Below are 21,474 nucleotides of genomic sequence, written 5' to 3'. Positions count from 1 at the left end.
TGTTAGGTCACCCAACCCTTTTGATGATACGTCTGAAAAAAAAACACACCGGGTATGAAATATGTATCAGAGCACTTTGATGTTGTTTTATAATACAGTAGTTTTGATTCTCATTCTAATAAGGTGTAATTTATCCATGATTTTACTGCACAATGTAAATCCAAAACAATATTTATATCCGTCTGTTTTATTATATCATTATAAGGGATCGACCGATACCGATTATTAGTAATCAAGGACACCGATGATTTTGAACCGATACACATTTGCAGTAAAAAACATTAAATCTTGGTTTCAAAAATGTGAATAACACAGAACTAAAGCATATGTTTAATTAAAAAAAGAACTTTTATCTTAAAATAAAAAAGTGCAGGGAGCTCCCAGCTTCTTTTAACGTTAAAGGAACATTTTAATAAATAAATAAACAATATCTCCTTATAGTGTAAAACAAGGAAAACTTAAATTTGTGCTGCAGTTTAAGTCTCAATTAGTCGTAGGTCGATAATCGGTTGATCACTAATCATTATCATAATTGTGAAGCCCCTTTTCAGGAGTGTGTGTATAAGCATGATTAAATAAAAAATACAATTAAAAACACAATCAGGGAACTTTTGAGCTGCCAATTTGTTTGTCCACATAATCAAACATTAACATTACTGTTAATTAACAGTTGAACTAATATGAAATAGTGATAAAGTGACAGCATTAGTGTGACGTGACAGCCAGCGTGTGCAGGGTGGAGTTCTTGTATGGGATCATATCACTGTGCCATATAACAGCTACCACGGTGATATATCATGTGACAAAAACCTCCGTTTCCACTGAGACGGAAACGCTGCGAACAGAAAGCAAGTCAGGAGGGGAGACTGCTTTCTGCTGCCTGGATGTGTCCAACACATTCTTCTTAGGAACAGCAGAGACATTTAAAGACATTGAACACGGTTTCCTTAACACACAGAGAGCATCATGTAAATATTCACAGAGTAAAAATGTGATTATTAAAAAAAAAAACAGCAATAATTAGGTTTCAAAAGGGTAAAAGACCTCATGATTTCTACTGTAAAAACGTACAATTAATCAAACATTAATTGTGTTTATTTATTAATTCTTATAATATTATATTATTTTTATATTTTTATTTATTTGGTTGGTTCTAGACCAGAGGTCAGCAACCTGCAGCTCTTCAGCTCCTCTCCAGCGGCTCCCTGTGCACTTTTAAAAATGGAAATGAATAACGTTTTTTGGTTTACGTTTTAATTTTTATTTATCATCTTTGTAGGTCTATGGTACGACGGTACGACGGAGTATTAGGGCCACATTGAGGAAAAATAAATAAATCTGAGATTTCAAGAATAAAGTCATAATATTATAAAGTAGTAATTTTACGTGTTATTTTATTTTTTTCTTGTAAAGTTATGACTTTATTCTGTAAATCTCAGATGTTTTTTCCCTCAATGTGGCCCTAATACTCCGTAGTACATTGTCTCTTTGGCCCTTACTGCATTAGACTTATATTCTATATACTTAGACTATAAACTGTGTTACCTTCATCACAATGATCACATGTTTTGCGGCTCCAGACAGATTTTTTTTATTTATTTTTTTGCCTAAAATGTCTCTTTTGATAGTAAAGGTTATTGACCCCTGACCTAGGAGATGCACTGTGAATAAGGACCGGTCTTATTTTGATGTAATTATTTGTACATTAGCAGGAATGCAGCAGTGAAAGCAGCGCTCTGTTTTATTTGAATGTGATAAAATAAAATATTTTGTACCTAAAAATCAATGAATAATCCTGATCTCAATATTGATCATCGTGATTATCATTTTGGCTGTAATGGTGCAGCCCTATCCGGCACCATATCAGGCAGAGGTTTTTGTATGAGTGTGTGCCACTGTGGATACTACAGCGGGGGCTGGCCACAGTGATATGTGGTAATACAAAAACCCTATCCTGAACTGAACGGAGGCCCAACGTTACTGTGCCAAAAGAAAAAAAAACAGGCCACTTCCCAAATGTATCAGGCACTGAAGGAAGGAATAGTGGAAGAGTAAAGGTTTGTTAGATTTTCAGTTTTATCCTAAAAAGAAGATTAATTTGTTCTCATGTTTTGTGTCAGCAAAGATAATATATTTCACATATAGTGAAAACCAGGCGGATGTCATTCATCCATGGTTTTACTGCACAATGTATGTGTTTACTTTATTGCATCACTATTGTACAATAAATCATTTTAAAAAAAATCAATCATCAGGACAATAATTAGGTTTCAAACCTGAAAAAATAAAAAGTGATTTTATAGTTTAACTGTAGAAAAGCACTGAAATATAGAAAATACTGAGTAGAAAGAGAACAAGAAAAAGCATCATCAGGCAACAAAAGATTCGTTGTTCGAGACTGACAGACTGACTAACTTAACACAATCACCAACGATGCAAAGACGCAGAATAATAATAACTCAATAATTAAGAGTAATTATGCTTCAAAGCGTACAATGCTGAGTACATAGAGGACAGGCAATGCACCGTAACAGGCAGAGGTTTTTGTAGCAGCATGTGGCACTGTGCATACGGGGGGGTACCACACGGTGATATGTGGTAATACAAAAACCCGTCCTGATCTGAGGCGTAAAGGCACTGTGCCTCAAGAGAAAGACGTCACGTAAGTAAAAAAAACAAACATGAACAAAGATAATATTTAATGGACTAGTGCAGGGGTCAGCAACCTTTACTATCAAAAGAGACATTTAAGGCAAAAAGATAAAAAAAAATCTGTCTGGAGCCTCAAAACATGTGATCATTGTGATGAAGGTAACACAGTTTATATTCTAAGTATATAGTATATAAGTCTAATGCAGTGAGGGCCAAAGAGACAATGTACTACGGAGTATTAGGGCCACATTGAGGGAAAAAACATCTGAGATTTACACAATAAAGTCATAATATTACGAGAATAAAGTCATAGGTTTAGGAGAAAAAAAGTCGTAATATTATAAAGTAGTAATTTTACGTGCTATTTTCTTTTTTTCTCGTAATATTACGACTTTATTCCCGTAATATTATTACTTTTTTTCTCGTTAACTTATTTCTTTATTCTCATAATATTCCAACTTGTTTTCTCGTAAAGTTATGACTTTATTCTCGTAATATGACTTTTTTTCTCATAATATTACGACTTTATTGTGTAAATCTCAGATGTTTTTTCCCTCAATGTGGCCCTAATACTCCATAGTACATTGTCTCTTTGGCCCTCACTGCATTAGACTTATATACTATATACTTAGAATATAAACTGTGTTACCTTCATCACAATGATCAAATGTTTTGCGGCTCCAGACAGATTTTTTTTATTTATTTTTTGGCCTAAAATGTGTCTTTTGATAGTAAAGGTTATTGACCCCTGACCTAGGAGATGCACTGTGAATAAGGACCGGTCTTATTTTGATGCAATTATTTGTACATTAGCAGGAATGCAGCAGTGAAAGCAGCGCTCTGTTTTATTTGAATGTGATAAAATGAAATATTTTTCTCCCTAAAAATCAATAAATAATCCTGATCTCAATATTGATCATCGTGATTATCATTTTGGCTGTAATGGTGCAGCCCTATCCGGCACCATATCAGGCAGAGGTTTTTGTATGAGTGTGTGCCACTGTGCATACAGCTGGGGGGCTGGCCACAGTGATATGTGGTAATACAAAAACCCTATCCTGAACTGAACGGAGGCCCAACGTTACTGTGCCAAAAGAAAAAAAAACAGGCCACTTCCCAAATGTATCAGACACTGAAGGAAGGAATAGTGGAAGAGTAAAGGTTTGTTAGATTTTCAGTTTTATCCTAAAAAGAAGATTAATTTGTTCTCATGTTTTGTGTCAGCAAAGATAATATATTTCACATATAGTGAAAACCAGGCGGATGTCATTCATCCATGGTTTTACTGCACAATGTATGTGTTGACTTTATTGCATCACTATTGTACAATAAATCATTTTAAAAAAAATCAATCATCAGGACAATAATTAGGTTTCAAACCTGAAAAAATAAAAAGTGATTTTATAGTTTAACTGTAGAAAAGCACTGAAATATAGAAAATACTGAGTAGAAAGAGAACAAGAAAAAGCATCATCAGGCAACAAAAGATTCGTTGTTCGAGACTGACAGACTGACTAACTTAACACAATCACCAACGATGCAAAGACGCAGAATAATAATAACTCAATAATTAAGAGTAATTATGGTTCAAAGCGTACAATGCTGAGTACATAGAGGACAGGCAATGCACCGTAACAGGCAGAGGTTTTTGTAGCAGCATTTGGCACTGTGCATACGGGGGGTACCACACGGTGATATGTGGTAATACAAAAACCCGTCCTGATCTGAGGCGTAAAGGCACTGTGCCTCAAGAGAAAGACGTCACGTAAGTAAAAAAAACAAACATGAACAAAGATAATATTTAATGGACTAGTGCAGGAGTCAGCGACCTTTACTACCAAAAGAGACATTTAAGGCAAAAAAATAAAAAAAAATCTGTCTGGAGCCGCAAAACATGTGATCATTGTGATGAAGGTAACACAGTTTAGAGTCTAAGTATATAGTATATAAGTCTAATGCAGTGAGGGCCAAAGAGACAATGTACTACGGAGTATTAGGGCCACATTGAGGGAAAACACATCTGAGATTTACACAATAAAGTCAGAACTTTATAAGAAAAAAAGTCGGAATATTACGAGAATGAATTCAGAAGTTTACGGGAAAAGAATAAAATAACACGTAAAATTACTACTTTATAATATTATGACTTTATTCTCGAAATCTAAGATTCTTTTATTTTTTCCTCAATGTGGCTCTAATACTCCGTCGTACAGTCGTACCATAGACCTACAACAATGATAAGTAAAAATACAAATGTAAACAAAAAAATATTATTTATTCATTTCCATTTTTATAAGTCCACAGGGAAAGAGCCGCATGTGGCTCCGGAGCCGCAGGTTGCTGACCGCTGGTTTAACCGTTAACCGACATTAAGAATTTTAACCGATTAATGCTATCGGTTGTAAGATGTAGCATTTATTCACCGACAAATAAACTGTAACTGCTACAGCTATCACAGCTATAACGCCACCGACACACTCACACACGGTCTGTGGGACACTCCCCGAAGTTACGCCGCGCTGACAGACACAATACGTGTGTGACAACGGCGAGCACGAAGCCACCGGCAACGCTAGAGCTGCTAACGTAGCACCAACACACAAATGGTCTGTCGGCCACTCGCTAACGTTACGCCGGGCAGACACACAGCTGACAACCTGCTGAACTCAACTAAATGTGTGGTGGAGACTTTTACTGGGAAAGTGTCAGCATGTCGGCGACACTACACGCAGCACCGTAGCTGCTAAGTTAACGCTCCCGGACGCTGAACTGGAGACTCCCGTCAACGAAGATCTGTTGTGCTCCTGCAGCTGGTGCACCGCTGCATGCGAGGCACAAAGCTTGTCGGTTAATAATCGGTTAACGAGGGTCGGTTATCGGTTAAGAAATGTTTTAAAAATGAGCATCCCTAATGGATATGGATTCATTAGGTTTACTAGTTTTCATATGATGTCTGTAGCTTCACTCTAGCTTTAAACCTGAACCTGCTAGAGCCTCTGAAAGACGGTAAAGTCAGTCGTCTCAGGGGGTTAACATCAGAATCTAAACAAACATGCAAATTCATTATTGATTAAGTGAATGAAATGTACTGGAAAAAAATGGAATTTATTATTTTGGTCTGTAAAAAATATGCTTGGACGGTGGATTTGTTCATCTATCAGTCCTCTCGGCTGGTTAATGTCAGACTTACCGTATGCACTGCTGTGTTTCAGGAAAAGGTTTTTGTACGAGCATGCAGCACTGTGGATGGGATGGCAGCCACAGTGATATGTGGTAATACAAAAACCTGTCCTGAACTGAAGCCACTGTGCATCAAGAAAAAAAAGGGGAACTCAGGTCACTAAAGAAAGGTGATGTTCAGTGGACCTTTGGAAGGGTAAATTAAATTAACGAATTCTTAATTTTATCAGTTTTACTCTGAAAACACATCAGAAAAGCTTAACCCTATAATATTAAATGTCTGTGTTAAACTAAAAAATGATCTTTGTGTGTTAAGTCACCCAACCCTTTTGTTTGTTTTTTTTTGCCTAAAATGTCTCTTTTGATAGTAAAGGTTATTGACCCCTGTCCTAGGAGATGCACTGTGAATAAGGACCGGTCTTATTTTGATGCAATTATTTGTACATTAGCAGGAATGCAGCAGTGAAAGCAGCGCTCTGTTTTATTTAAATGTGATAAAATACAATATTTTGTCCCTAAAAATCAATGAATAATCCTGATAAATAATCCTGATCTCAATATTGATCATCGTGATTATCATTTTGGCTGTAATGGTGCAGCCCTATCCGGCATCATATCAGGCAGAGGTTTTTGTATGAGTGTGTGCCACTGTGGATACTACGGGGGCCACAGTGATATGTGGTAATACAAAAACCCTATCCTGAACTGAACGGAGGCCCAACGTTACTGTGCCAAAAGAAAAAAAAACAGGCCACTTCCCAAATGTATCAGACACTGAAGGAAGGAATAGTGGAAGAGTAAAGGTTTGTTAGATTTTCAGTTTTATCCTAAAAAGAAGATTAATTTGTTCTCATGTTTTGTGTCAGCAAAGATAATATATTTCACATATAGTGAAAACCAGGCGGATGTCATTCATCCATGGTTTTACTGCACGATGTATGTGTTGACTTTATTGCATCACTATTGTACAATAAATCATTTTAAAAAAAATCCATCATCAGGACAATAATTAGGTTTCAAACCTGAAAAAATAAAAAGTGATTTTATAGTTTAACTGTAGAAAAGCACTGAAATATAGAAAATACTGAGTAGAAAGAGAACAAGAAAAAGCATCATCAGGCAACAAAAGATTCGTTGTTCGAGACTGACAGACTGACTAACTTAACACAATCACCAACGATGCAAAGACGCAGAATAATAATAACTCAATAATTAAGAGTAATTATGGTTCAAAGCGTACAATGCTGAGTACATAGAGGACAGGCAATGCACCGTAACAGGCAGAGGTTTTTGTAGCAGCATGTGGCACTGTGCATACAGTGGGCACCACAGTGATATGTGGTAATACAAAAACCCGTCCTGATCTGAGGCGTAAAGGCACTGTGCCTCAAGAGAAAGACGTCACGTAAGTAAAAAAAACAAACATGAACAAAGATAATATTTAATGGACTAGTGCAGGGGTCAGCAACCTTTACTATCAAAAGAGACATTTAAGGCAAAAAGATAAAAAACATGTGATCATTGTGATGAAGGTAACACAGTTTAGAGTCTAAGTATATAGTATATAAGTCTAATGCAGTGAGGGCCAAAGAGACAATGTACTACGGAGTATTAGGGCCACATTGAGGGAAAAAACATCTGAGATTTACACAATAAAGTCAGAACTTTACGAGAAAAAAAAAAAATAACACGTAAAATTACTACTTTATAATATTATGACTTTATTCTCGTAATTTCAGATATATTTTTTTTCCTCAATGTGGCCCTAATACTCCGTCGTACCATAGACCTACAATAAGGATAAATAAAAATTAAAATGTAAACACTTTTATAAATCCACAGGGAGCCACTGGAGAGGAGCTAAAAGAGCTGCCTGAGGCTCACGGAGCTGCAGGTTGCTGACCCCTGGTCTAGTGGAAGGGTAAATTGCATTAATGGGGAATTGTATATTTTTCAGTTTTAACCTGGGAAAACAGGAAAACCGTAACAGCAAAAATAATGTATTTCACATACTGACAAACTAACATAAAGAGACAGATGTTTGACTACTTTGATGTCAGGTTAGTTAAAGTCAATTCTTAAAATGGCTGAGGCCTGGTTTATGGTCAGCGTAGTGAAGCCTGTGCGAGGTGCACGCCGCAAGTTGTCGATTTGACTTTTAACAGGCCATTAAATAGACGTTATCAGTCGCTATAAGCACCATAGATGTGGGTCAGAAGGGGCCTACTACGCCTACTACGTTGTAAAAGTGAAACTTAAAAGCAACACATTCTAACATGTAAAAAATTAATGAAACGTCACGTTTTGAACACAAATAAAAAGGCTTCTTTAGGTTTAGACAACAAAACTACAACTTCTTTAGGTTTAGGCAACAAAACTACAACTTCTTTATATTATTGCTCTGGATATCGGATAGAGAACCTTTAAACTCAAACACAGTTACACTTGAGTTAGAGATACTATCAAAAGAGGAATGAAAATGTCTGCACATTTTGGACTTGTGGTTATCAACATCCTTACTGGTTAATATTTATGTAACACGGAGGAAACAATCTTCACCACAACAGCAGGTGCTTCCTCATCCAGTGATCAAACTGAAACTTTAGACTGAAAGCCTCAGGCTCAGATAACAGCTCTGATAATAGCCTACATGATAATACATGACAAAAGCTTTATTCATTTTTACACTTTATAAGACTTCAGGGAGATTTCTATTGTTTATTTATATTTTACAATTTTCGGTTAATTATTATAAAAAAATAAATGATGGTGTTTTTATTTAAATATTTGCTTTGATTAAAAATAATTCTTGGCAATAGTAGATTTAAGTAGCCTATGTATTATAAGCTGCTTATAGCTAGTGTTAGGGGTGTAACGATTCATCTACTACATCGATGGATTTATTTATATTCCTACGGTCCAACTACATCGACAGGTACTCTGTAGGGATGCACTGATAACACTTGTTTTCAGACCGAGTACAAGTACTTACATTTGAGTACTTGACGATACCGAGTACTGATACGAGTACCGATACGAGTACTTCTCTGTGCCAAAAGACCCTCGTTAACAGCCAGCTGGAGGGTGTGAGCGACACCCGGCAGGCTGGGGAGTCCCGCATACGAGGCGTTGCGTCGCGACCGGCTCTAGGTCGGCTTGGAAAAGCTCGGGGCGAAGGTGCTTCCCGGGGCCGTGGACAAAGTACTCGCTACGCCCTCTCTCCTCGCTGGGGAGAGACGGGGTCCCCTGCTCCCGGTGCGATTGTTGACCTGGGCAGACTGTCCTTAGTGCGTCCCAAGGGTCTGCGGTGATGTCTGACACCCACCCGACCCGTCCTGAAACACGGACCAAGGAGTCTAACGAACGCGTGAGTCAGAGGGTGCGAGCAAAACCCCGTGGCACAATGAAAGTGAGGGCCGGCGCACGCTGGCTGAGATGGGATCCCGACCCAGTGGGGTCGGGCGCACCATCGGCCCGTATCGGCGCATCTCAGTATCTCAGATACTGATATCGGTATCGGTGCATCCTTAGTACTCTGCAAGTTGTCGAGGGAGACGATTATCGATCGATTTTCAAGGTAAATAATCGATTGTATCGATACTAAGAGTTTGCACCATATATTTAAGCTCGACAAACGTTATATGGACGTATTTTTTAGCACTTTTATTAGTTTTAAACGTTACTCCGGTTCACCCTCCCCGTGTATGACATCATCGACATGCGCCAGCAGCACCAATCTCAGAGAGACGACAGATAAACGAAGCATGGCTGATGGCGAGGAAGAGCCAGACGAGCGAGAGATTTTCAAGCCGTGTTTGAGGTCCAGCGTGTGGAAACGTTTTGGCTTTGACTTGATAAATTGCTTGCTGTTTGTAGAATATGCAAAGAAGGCCGGATAAAATACAACGGCAACACGACCAATCATTCCACGTACCTACTGAGACGTCAATATTACTGCTCTACCGTTTATACTGAAAATAAGAACAGAAGCAGAACCACTGTTCATTTAACTTGAATAGAAGTTAGGTTATTGTATTTTTTTGTTAAATATTACACTGCCTTGTATCTTGAGAACTGAAGCAGCGGGTCCTGAAGTTGCACTTTCCATTATTTTCTAATAAAAGCTGTATGTATTTGCCATTAATCGTTGTGTTTACTTGTTTATATCCATAATTAATTTATCCCTGATTCCCTTACAAGAAAAACGTTGAGGAATCCTGACCTGCACCTCCTGTTACTGTATTGATTTCAAGTCATTGTATCGCTCTAGATGAGCCAAATATCGTCCTTGAATCATGTCGGAACCGTGGAAAGCGATATGCATGGTATCGTTGTAAAAACATATCGCCCTAGAATTCAAACAGATCATAATCCCTAATGTCTAATACCTATTTTATATTGCTGTGAAAACATCTCCAATCAACGGCCATAAAACAGACAACAGAGCTCTTTATTATCAACTGCTTTTTCTTCTCAAATTTAACAGCGATTGGGCTGAATCAAGTCCATGCTGCCGGAACTGGAGCCGACAGGAGGGGCTGATAAAAGAGGAAGTGTTCACAGTAACCGTTGGCAACACACACTTCATTTTATATAATAACCCAGACAGACCACAGGAAATGAACGTCTCAAGGGACGTGGTTAATAAATAGTTCAGTGGGAATTGCTTTGTCAGTGAAACATGTACGGTTTAATCAACATTTTAAGTATTTGTACTGGAAGCAGATTGTAATACATCACTGTGATGGCTTCGACTACTGGGGGAAAGGCACCATGGTCACCGTCACTTCTGGTGAGTAATAATCAAATATATGTTCTAATGTGACAATTCTATATTGTTTTTGGTTTATTATTAAATTAAAGTTAATTACAAACTGCACTTAAACTACAATCTGCAGCAGAAAGACGAGGGTAAATAGGGTAAATATAGAGTAGTTTACTGAGCATTTATTCGACGATGGAAGCTGTAGAATATTTTTTGCACTGATGATCTATTGAAAGCCATCACTGTGACGACTACTTTGACTACTGGGGAAAAGGAACAATGGTGACCGTCACATCAGGTAAAATAAGCTTCATTTGTCTTCCTATTGAATATGTAATAATTACGCTGTTTTAATACACTATATTTAGACCTCAGTGGCATCAAGGGCATCTTTATAGATGCTTGTTTTTGTATGTTGGATGAGTTGATATGTCACACTGTGACGGTGATTTTGACTACTGGGGGAAAGGCACCATGGTTACAGTCACATCTGGTAAGTCGCTCTTATTTTTCTCTATCTAATCTAATGTGGACGTTTTGATTTATACAGTATTGGTATTTCTCAAGAAATGAATTTGGGTCACCACGCAGGAATACTGTATGTGTTATAATTGGTAAACCTTGGTGGTGAAATGCATGCTTCGTTCCATCTTCTGAATCCTTATTTGCAAAAAAAAAAAAATATGTCAGCGAGTAGATTGCATTAAAATAACCTAGACCGTGGATAGAGTAGATATCTGGTGAACAGGTTTTTGTATGCGGCGGTTAATAGTTTGTTGAACTGTGACAACGCTTTTGACTACTGGGGAAAAGGGACCATGGTCACCGTCACTTCAGGTATGTAATCTTAATATTTCTGATTAGAGAATTACATTCCTAATCACATTACGAAAATATATATCAGCATTTTCATGTGGTCATAACTGTTGAGCCGGTGATAAGACAGTATTTTGTAGCCTGAACAAAACTACTTTAGTTCAGTTGGAGTCTGTCAACAGGTGTACATTTTAGCTTTATTTGGTGCATGACATAATGGGATTATTACTGCGGTGAGTTTTTGTGAGAAGTGTGAATTGACTATCTTAACTGTGGCAACTGGGCTTTCGACTACTGGGGAAAAGGCACTATGGTAACAGTGTCATCAGGTAAGATTTTATACCATTTAAATCTACGGCACGGTATGTTTTAGACGGCAAAATATCACGTTTAAGTTAATTTCTCAGCTTCACTTAAAGCGTTTTAATACAGTATGTGCTGTAAAAGTCGAACAGCGATGTTCTCAGTGGGACACAGTGGGTGGATTTTGTGGGTATTTTTGGGTCCATTTAAGTGGATTAATTAATTAAATGTTAGGCAGACTTTTTTGCACTCGCCGTTACATTTTTATACTAACAGCTAAGTAGATTCAGCACTGTGCTACGAAGCTTTCGACTACTGGGGAAAGGGTACGATGGTAACAGTGTCATCAGGTAAGATTTGCACCATTTAAAATCTACGGCACGGTATGTTTTAGACGGCAAAATATCATGTTTAAGTTAATTTCTCAGCTTCACTTAAAGCGTTTTAATACAGTATGTGCTGTAAAAGTCAAACAGCGATGTTCTCAGTGGGACACAGTGGGTGGATTTTGTGATTTCAGGTCCATTTAAGTGGATTAATTAATTAAATGTTAGGCAGGCTTTTTTTCGCTCGCCGTTACATTTTTATACTAACAGCTAAGTAGATTCAGCACTGTGCTACTGGGGAGCTTTTGACTACTGGGGAAAGGGTACGATGGTGACGGTTTCATCAGGTAAGAATACGATTTAATATCATATGTAAGTGCTGAATTTTTACAAAAAAAGTCATATGTTTTTGTAAGAATGTGACTGCAATCAACTGAGTTAATGGATGGACTTTTAGGGATCGGATATCGGTCTGATATTGAGTCAAATAGCTGGATCGGGTATCGGTAACAATGGATCCGATCTACTCAATTACATTTTTATGTTTATATACTATTTGTAATATATAATAATTTGTTGCTGCGTTAAAAATGTTTTAATTGCATTTATTAATTACACCAACAATTGCAAGTTTGTATATGTCATACTAAATTGGTTGACTATTGTCAGTAAATTGAGGCAGAGTACAGTATCAAACTAAATACTACTTCATTTTTATACAAGAACATTATGGCAAATAATTAATTAACTAATTCAAATTACAAAAATAAATTTGTTGTTATAATAATTTAACAATAATTCTATTTATATTGTACAATGTATGCAATAAATGCAACCAATTTGTTGCTGCATTAAAAAAAAAAGTTTACACTTGACTTGTACATGCGGTTCATTTTGTAGATTTTTTACGTTATATTACGGGGTTTTTTACATTACGTTTTTAAGTTGCTGGTGTACGATTTATAATGAAAAATGTCAGAAAATGGTGAAAAATGTCGATTTGTGAAGCCCGAAATTACGTCCTCAAATGTCTTGCTTTGTCCACAACTCAAAGATATTCAGTTTACTGTCATAGAGGAGGAAAGAAAACAGAAAATATTCACATTTAAGAAGCTGGAATCAGAGAATTTAGACTTTTTCTTTCTTAAAGAAATTACTCAAACCAATTAATTATCAAAATAGTTGGCGATTAATTTAATAGTTTACAAAGAATTGATTAAGCTCTAAAATAAATACATAGATATAAATTTACTGAATTCTTAATTGTTATGATAATAAATCGTACACCATTAACTTGGTTAAAAAACAAATTCCAAATCAACAGAATTAATATTTATCATAAAGATAATAAATCGTACACTAGCAACTTGGTAAAAAAGAAAAATCTTCAAAATGAACAGGAATTGTAATTCAGGTGTAAACCTTTTTAATGCAGCAACAAATTTATCCTTCACTCCTTCAGTTTAAAAAAATAGTAATGATAATTGTCAAAGTTGTGCATTTAAAGTAATTTACTAATTTATATATTGAATAACAAATAATATTATTGAGGGATGTTAACGTTAGTGGAACAAACAACTTCTAAATAAATGAGATATAACATATAATATAAAGGTTTTCAATGCTGTGCTTTGTTACACTCCGTGTTCTCTCCGTCTTGTGTTGAATACATTTTTTTTTTTTTTTTTGTATTTTAAAAACACATTTGTTTTTCTTTTGTTAGCCACTCCACCTACACCATCTGCACCAACGGTGTTTCCTCTGATCCAATGTGGCTCCGAGGCTGGAGCAATGGTCACTCTTGGCTGCCTCGCCACCGGCTTCTCGCCCTCCTCACTGACCTACGCATGGAACCAAAATGGCGTTGCCTTGACGGACTTCATTCAGTACCCTGCAGTACAGAAAAACAACCTCTATACCGGAGTCAGTCAAATCCGAGTGAGGAGACAGGACTGGGACGCCAGGGTGCCCTTCCAGTGTGTCGCAACCAATACAGCGGGAACTGCCCAATGTCGTTTCGAACCACCACCACCACCAACACAACCACCACGTAAGACCTACGCTAAGTCATATATTAATGCCTTTTTAGGAGTTGATTTGAAATCTAGCAGGTTTATATGGTGGAGCTGTTAACATATTCAATAATTGTGAAAGAATTTTAAGTTTTTTTAATTGCATTTATTAATTGCTAGAGATGTCATGACTGTCCAAGTCCACGATTCCATTCAATCTGATTTAAACCACAACTCAAAGATATTCAGTTTACTGTCATAGAGGAGGAAAGAAAACAGAAAATATTCACATTTAAGAAGCTGGAATCAGAGAATTTAAACTTTTGTTTTTCTTAAAGAAATTACTCAAACCAATTAATTATCAAAATAGTTGGCGATTAATTTAATAGTTTACAACAAATTGATTAAGCTCTAAAATAAATACACAGATATAAATGTACTGAATTGTTAATTGTTCAAAAGGAGCTTCAACACAGAAGAGAGCATAACAAAAAATAACTGCGAGGTGGAATAAGAAGGCTGAAGCTCAGCTAGCTGCTGACTATTTTATTCTTTACTAATATACTGTATGTCCTCTGCTCCTGTCTAAGAACATATTATTGCAATGTGTTCTGCTTCTTTCCGTCTATCTGCATAACCCTAGTTCTTCCTGACGTCTGTCCACTTCCACTGTGTGTTGATAATTAACATTAAATCTGTGTTCGCTTGCCCGAGCAGTCAATGTATATGCAGAAGCGAGCATTGAAGCTCTGCTCTTCCAATCATTTTTTTTATACAATGAAAATCTTATTTTTGACTCTTTCTGCACAAGTTCATTTGAAGATCACAATGTGCAAAAAAACAGCATTGTAGCACAATGTTCACCTTTGCTTCTGCATATATATATATATATACGGAAATGATTCCCCTGCTTCTGCATACATATATTTGTGCATATGTTTGTTTTTCAGCGGTGATTTGTCAGTTGCCAACTCTTAAAGTGTTGGCCTCCCCTGGTGATGAAGCCGAGGCTTCCTTCTCCTGCTTTGCCAAAGATTTTTCACCAAAAGATTATGAGTTCAAATGGCTGAAAAATGAAGTGGAAATCACCACCAAAATAAACGAGTTCACAACACCTTATAAGGAAAGAGAGGACGATAATGGAACCAAACTGTACAGCGCGGCCAGTTTTCTCACGTTGAAGTCTAGTGAGTGGACTCCTGGCATGGAGATTACATGCAAGTTCATTGGGAAATGTAGAAGTTCAAGTCAAGAAGTTACAACAGCCAAGAATTCATCTGTGATATATGACCCACCTTGTCCGCCATGTGAGTAAATTTCTACTACTTCTTTATCCTTGTAAGGGTTAAATCAGCAGCAACTGGACTTGGTTTAGAGTCCAGTTGCTGCTGATTTAACCCTTCCTCGGATACCATGACCTGGAGGACTGAGAACCTTCACAAACATACTACAAAATTGTATTTTAATTCTCATGTTTTTGCAGCCACAATAATTCTTCATTGATTTCTGACTCAACAGCTGTGGGATGTCCTAAAGCAGATGTGGATGTTACGATCATTGAACCCAAAATGGAGGACATGTTTTTGGAGAGAAAAGGAACTGTAATATGTCGAGTCAACATAAATAACCCATCTGTCGAAGAGATTTTTTGGGAAAACAAGAAAGGAGATGCAGTGGCTGATTCCTTAATATCCCCACCTAAAGGACGTACAGGCATAGTAGACTGTCCACTCGAGATCTCGTACGACGAATGGAGCCGAGGGGAAAAGTATGTCTGCATTGTTGTACATACCGAATTCTTGGAAAGACTGAAGAAACCCTACGAGAGGACTATTGGTAAGAAAACCTAACAATTGTGCTCTTGTCATGCCATCAAACACATTATGAGTGATATTTCTAAGTGTATTTTTGTACCGGATATTTACATTTATCTGCAGCAGGAGCACTAATTGTTCTCTCACGCTTGCAGGAGGTCAGACTCAGCGTCCTTCCGTGTTTATGCTACCTCCAGTAGAACATACTAGACAAGAAAGGGTGTCCCTGTCTTGCTATGTGAAAGACTTCTTCCCTCAGGAGGTTTTTGTGTCTTGGCTTGTTGATGATGAGGAAGCGGACTCACAGTACGAGTTCCATACCACAAACCCCGTAGAAAGCCAAGGATCCTATTCGGCTTACGGCCAGTTATCTCTCACCCTCGAGCAGTGGAAAAACAAGGACATGGTGTATAGCTGTGTAGTTCACCACGAGTCTGTGGCTAACTCAACTAAAGCTATCGTCAGGTCCATCGGCCAAAGAACGTTTGACAGAACCAACCTGGTCAACCTCAACATGAACATCCCTGAAACGTGCAGGCCCCAGTAGACGTCACTGTGTGTGTCGCTGTGTCTTCTGCTGTTTGTTGTTGTTGAATGTTTGTTTGCTTGTGATATGACATTGTGTTTGTCTTTTTAATGCAGATTCAAAATCAAAAATAAAAAAAAAGCTACTTTGCAACTCTGTTGATGTTCGTCGCATATTGTTCATGTCTTTATTTAACCGATATTTAGTGTCACAGTGCTGTCCTAACGCAACACAAATCCATGTTGGATAACATATATATCAAACTTTCAACATCATATTGTATAGAATAACACCACCACCACTAACTCTAGGCAACATTTGAATTAAATAATCGTTCATTGTTATTTGTAGACGGTGCATTAACGTCGTCTTGTCTTTGTGGACTTTGTGGACTTTGTGTGTTTCCTCTACTGGGTCTTGCACCCCCCCAACAACTCCAGCTCTGTCAAATAATACATTATTATTATTAATAATATACTGATTCACAAGCCAAGTCATGCATGCCATACCAATAATGGGGTCTTTCAAAAGCAATTCAGGATCATTGACTTTAATCAACATGCAAAACTATATTAGGCCTTACGGTAGACTAATAACAATGTCAGTACTGTGCTTTTAATTTGTGGTTGCCTATTTTATACTTGGATTGATTGATTGATTGAGTGACTGATTGGTTTACTAATTAAATCCACTCTGACCTCTGACGTCATACAATATACTAACCCCCTGAGACCCGCGATCCTGACCGACTTTACTGTCTTTCAGAGGCTCTAGTGGGTTCAGTTTTAGGGTTAGAGTTAAGACACAGATATCAGATGAAACTAGAAAACCTAAAGAATCCATTGGACCATGTCAGGTCATGTTAGCTTTTCGGGAAGGACGCTCCAAAGTTGGGCTGAATTTTAGCGAGGAAAAACTGGCAAAGTCATTTTCAAAGGGGTCCCTTTACCTCTGACCTCCAGATATGTGAATGTAAATGGGTACTATGGGTACCCGCGAGTCTCCCCTTTACCGACATACCCACTTTATGATAATCACATGCAGTTTTGGTTATTTTCTTCTATTCTAAAATGGTGTGTTTGAATATTTCTTCAAACTGGGGTCCCTGAACAGTCTTGAATTACATAAATTGTGTATCACTGTAGAGCTGAGACTCTTGTGGATCCAATGAGCCCAACTGTATTCATGTGTGATGATGTTAGTCCCCATAGGAGACATTTCATTGACCTCACTGTATAAAATGACCTGTGGTGACCTCTAGAATAATCACAGCCTCATGAAACTTTACAGCCACAAACTAGAGACCTAGAGCATTCAGAGGATGGATGGATCAAACTAGAGACCTAGAGCATTCAGAGACTTTCCTAGCTAGATTGAAAATAAGGGGGTTTTTGAGCAGTTTACACAACAGAAGTGCTCGCCATCCAATCACAGAAAAAATGTAATTCTTGCAAAAATCTCCAAAATGTCAAAAGTTTTTGATCCCAAATCACAGCATGGCTTTTTCTATAATGTTCCTCAAGGTCTTGGTGTCTTAATGTGGTATTTAGGAGGGATTATTGATCATTTTGATCAATTCTCAGGGTGGAGAGAGTCGCCGTGATGACGGATTTAGTGTATATATGTAGAGGTGGGCATCATCAGCGTAGAAGTTGGTGTCTTAATGTGGGATTTTGGAGGGATTATTGACCATTTGTTATCAATTCTCCAGTGGTAAAAAAAATGGTTAAATTGAATCATTTTAAATAATGAATTCATTAATTCATGTTTATTTCTGATTTATGACTAGAACAACTTGATTGAGCAGCATCTCAAATTATTCTTCAGGTTCGCAGCTTTCAGATGATGTACATCACTTCTATGTGACATCTACTGTTGACCTGCTATCTCCCCCTAAAGACCCCCTGGACCCCCCTAAAAAAAGACTAAAGCGGGTCTGTTGTGGGTCTCAGAGGGTTAATTTGCGGTCGGCTATTTTATACTTGGATTGATTGACTGACTAACTGATTGTTAGGTTATATCTTAAGTATTAACTGAATAATTACTGTACTTCTAGTACCAGACTTCTACCTACTGAACGGTCCGCTGGAAGCAGAAGAAGATAACATGGGAAGCACAGCCATCACCTTCATCCTTCTCTTCCTCATCACTCTGCTGTTCAGCATTGGAACCACTGCTTTTAAGGTAATAATGAGCTTATGTGTTAAGAGTTGTGCACAGATTTGGGTTTAACTCAAACCAAAAGAGGAATGTATTCAAACAACACAGATGGGTTGGCAGAAAACTCCTCTAACATGAGGAGTGACGACTGTTTCATAAAGGGCATAACGATAATAATCATCATAATGTAATCACATCATAACTACCTCAGTAAACATTAAGGCTGGGACGATTCACCTATCTCCCGATTCAATACGATCACGATACTTGGGTGCTGATTAGATATGTATTGCGATTTTTGAAGTATTGTGATTCGATATTGTGATTTTTATTAACTCTTTTACCACTAGACCATGAGGAAAAGTTGAATCATACACTTCTGGGGACATTTACTTTGGAAAATCTCTAAATTAATACAGTAAAAAAAAAAAAAAAATGTTCAGCATGTATGTAGTCAAACGAGTAAAAAAAAGACTTAATTAATTAAATTAATAACAATAATAGAATAATAATATGAATACAGTCATAAATAAGTGTTATTGGTGTAATATGTCAACAAAAACGTAATCTCTATAACTTGATTTAGTGCGTTTTCCTAAGAAATGTTACTACTATACATAAAAGAGAGCAATAATTGGCATAAGTTAGCATAAAGACTCAACTCTGTGGTAACCTGTAGTATATTGAGCTAACAATAATTTAACATTTTGAGCCTGTAAACAATTATTCAAAATGTCTGTGCTATTATAAGGAACTGAATTATATTTTGCAGGTGTTGCGGTTACTGTGGGTCTTAGTAGAACGATTTTGAAAAACATATCTAATTGTGATTAATTTGACTGATATTGAAATTGCGATATGATTTGCGATATTAGAGGGAATTATACTTTTTACATCAGTATTCGCATTTTCTTTGAAAAACATGTTAAAATGGTTATGGTGGTTATGGTGGTTATGGTTATGGTCTCTGCAGGACCACAATATTTAATTTAAAATGGTACGATGACACACATTTCACCTTTAGCTAGGGATGCACCGATCCAACTTTTTCAGTCCCGATACCGATACCGATAGCGATACCTGAGCTTTGGGTATCGGCAGATGCCGAGTACCGATCCGATACCAGTGTTTAATTAATAAGCTGTATGTCTCACAGTGTGGACGTGACTGAGATCATTCTGTTATGTGTTAGGAAACATCAGGCCTGACTTAAAAACTGTTTTCCTAACTTTGTAAAGCAAACTGTAACAAATATATAAATAGATAGAAATTACTGAATTATTAATTATTATTAAAATAATAAATCGTACACCAGCAACTAGGTAAAAAATCTTAATTAACATAATTTTTATTTATTATTAAAATAATAAATCGTACACCAGCAACTTGGTAGAAAATCTTAATTAACATAATTTTTATGTATTATTAAAATAATAAATCGTGTACCAGCAACTTGGTAAAAAATCTTGAAGATTAAAATAGTTTGTATTTATTATTAAAAAAATAAATCATAAGTCATAAGTTAATTAAGTTAAATTAGTACAGCAATCTACAACAGAAGCCAGTTGTAACATCATCATCTAGTATATGCCATATGTTGACACATTTATTTTACAACATTACTAATCCATATTTTTTTTTCTGTCTTCTCAGGTTAAATGAAACAAGGTGAACTTTCTGTAAAAACAAAAAAAAAACTATATTTCACGCATTTCTTCTTATAAACTCATAGTATCATGTAAGTAATCACTGTTGTCCTTTTTCCTTTTAATTACAAGAGCTTTGTGTCTTTTTGAAAATAAATGTTTATTGAAGATAACCATTAATGTTGCTCCTCCAACTTTTTTCTCTTCCATTATTTTGAAACTGTTCATACTGCCTGTAGTTTCACCTATAAAGAAATACTCAAACAGTCCTATTTATTTATTTCATCTCTTTAAAAATGATTTTATTATGCAATATGTTATGTTTGTCATCTCCCTAGCACCTGGAATCATCAGCCCGTGTTCAACTCGACATGTAAATATGGAGACTGTACAGTCGGTTAGTTCTCGAGTCTATTATTAAGAGAGTCGAGAACTAAAACCTTTAGCAAAGTCATGAGAAGCCATGTGAAAAAATATGTAAACTGATATGAGACATGTAAATGTGCACGCCGCTTCTTCTTACTGGCACAACTGCGCCTCACACCTGCTGTCTGTGACGCACCGTTGCTCTTTGCATTGTTTCACTTCTGCATTTTGGTACTGTTTCGGGACCTGGGTGTTACTCAATGCTTCCGCTCGCTGCTAGCCGTGATGTCATGCTGCGACATCTGTGCAACAGACTTCCAGCGCCGTCTCCACCTGACTTTAACCCTCCGAGACCCGCGACTGACTTTACCGTCTTTCAGAGGCTCTAATAGGTTCAGTTTTAGAGCTCGAGTGAAGCTACAGATATCATATGAAACTTTAACGCCACTAATTTCAACCTGACCAAAATCTGAAGGTATGTATAACTGAAGACGTGAAATCAGCTCATATTTTAAAGAAATGTCCACATCCAGTAAAGACAAAACTATTTCTTCTCTATCTCAGCACCGCTGGTCGTCTCTCCAAACATCACATTACATCCCGACTGGGAAGGTGAATTCGGGACCTCATCGGTCAAACTCATCTGCACCCTGAGCGGCTTCTTTCCAAACGATCTGGATGTGATGTGGGAGCGGGACGACCAAACTCTAGACATTCAGGGAATCCAAAGAAAGCTGCAGAGTTTGGAGAGAGGAAAGAAGGAAACCTTCAGTCTAAGCAGTGAGATTGAGCCAAATATGACGGAGTGGGATGCTGGCTCAAAGTTTACATGCAAGTCCAGTCGCAAAGATCAGGAATTTATAAAAACAATAAGTATTTGTCAAAGTAAGTATGCTACTGTCTCACAG

The 21,474-nt window shown here is 37.1% G+C and overlaps 1 protein-coding gene across 1 annotated transcript in view; it reads left to right on the top strand.

The window, feature by feature from the left end:
* The window catches only part of LOC119501350, a 74,432-nt gene that overhangs the window by 46,616 nt on the left and 6,342 nt on the right, over positions 1 to 21,474 (top strand). The window contains exons 4-11 of the mRNA XM_037791673.1: positions 10,579 to 10,624; positions 13,766 to 14,092; positions 15,005 to 15,361; positions 15,573 to 15,890; positions 16,024 to 16,413; positions 18,451 to 18,578; positions 20,539 to 20,573; positions 21,105 to 21,451. Coding sequence (XP_037647601.1) covers positions 10,579 to 10,624; positions 13,766 to 14,092; positions 15,005 to 15,361; positions 15,573 to 15,890; positions 16,024 to 16,413; positions 18,451 to 18,578; positions 20,539 to 20,573; positions 21,105 to 21,451 — 1,948 coding nt within the window. The remainder of the gene's footprint in view (positions 1 to 10,578; positions 10,625 to 13,765; positions 14,093 to 15,004; positions 15,362 to 15,572; positions 15,891 to 16,023; positions 16,414 to 18,450; positions 18,579 to 20,538; positions 20,574 to 21,104; positions 21,452 to 21,474) is intronic.

Source organism: Sebastes umbrosus, chromosome 14, assembly GCF_015220745.1.
Source record: "Sebastes umbrosus isolate fSebUmb1 chromosome 14, fSebUmb1.pri, whole genome shotgun sequence".
Taxonomy (NCBI): Eukaryota; Metazoa; Chordata; class Actinopteri; order Perciformes; family Sebastidae; genus Sebastes; species Sebastes umbrosus.
This window is presented reverse-complemented; position numbering and strand designations above follow the sequence as displayed.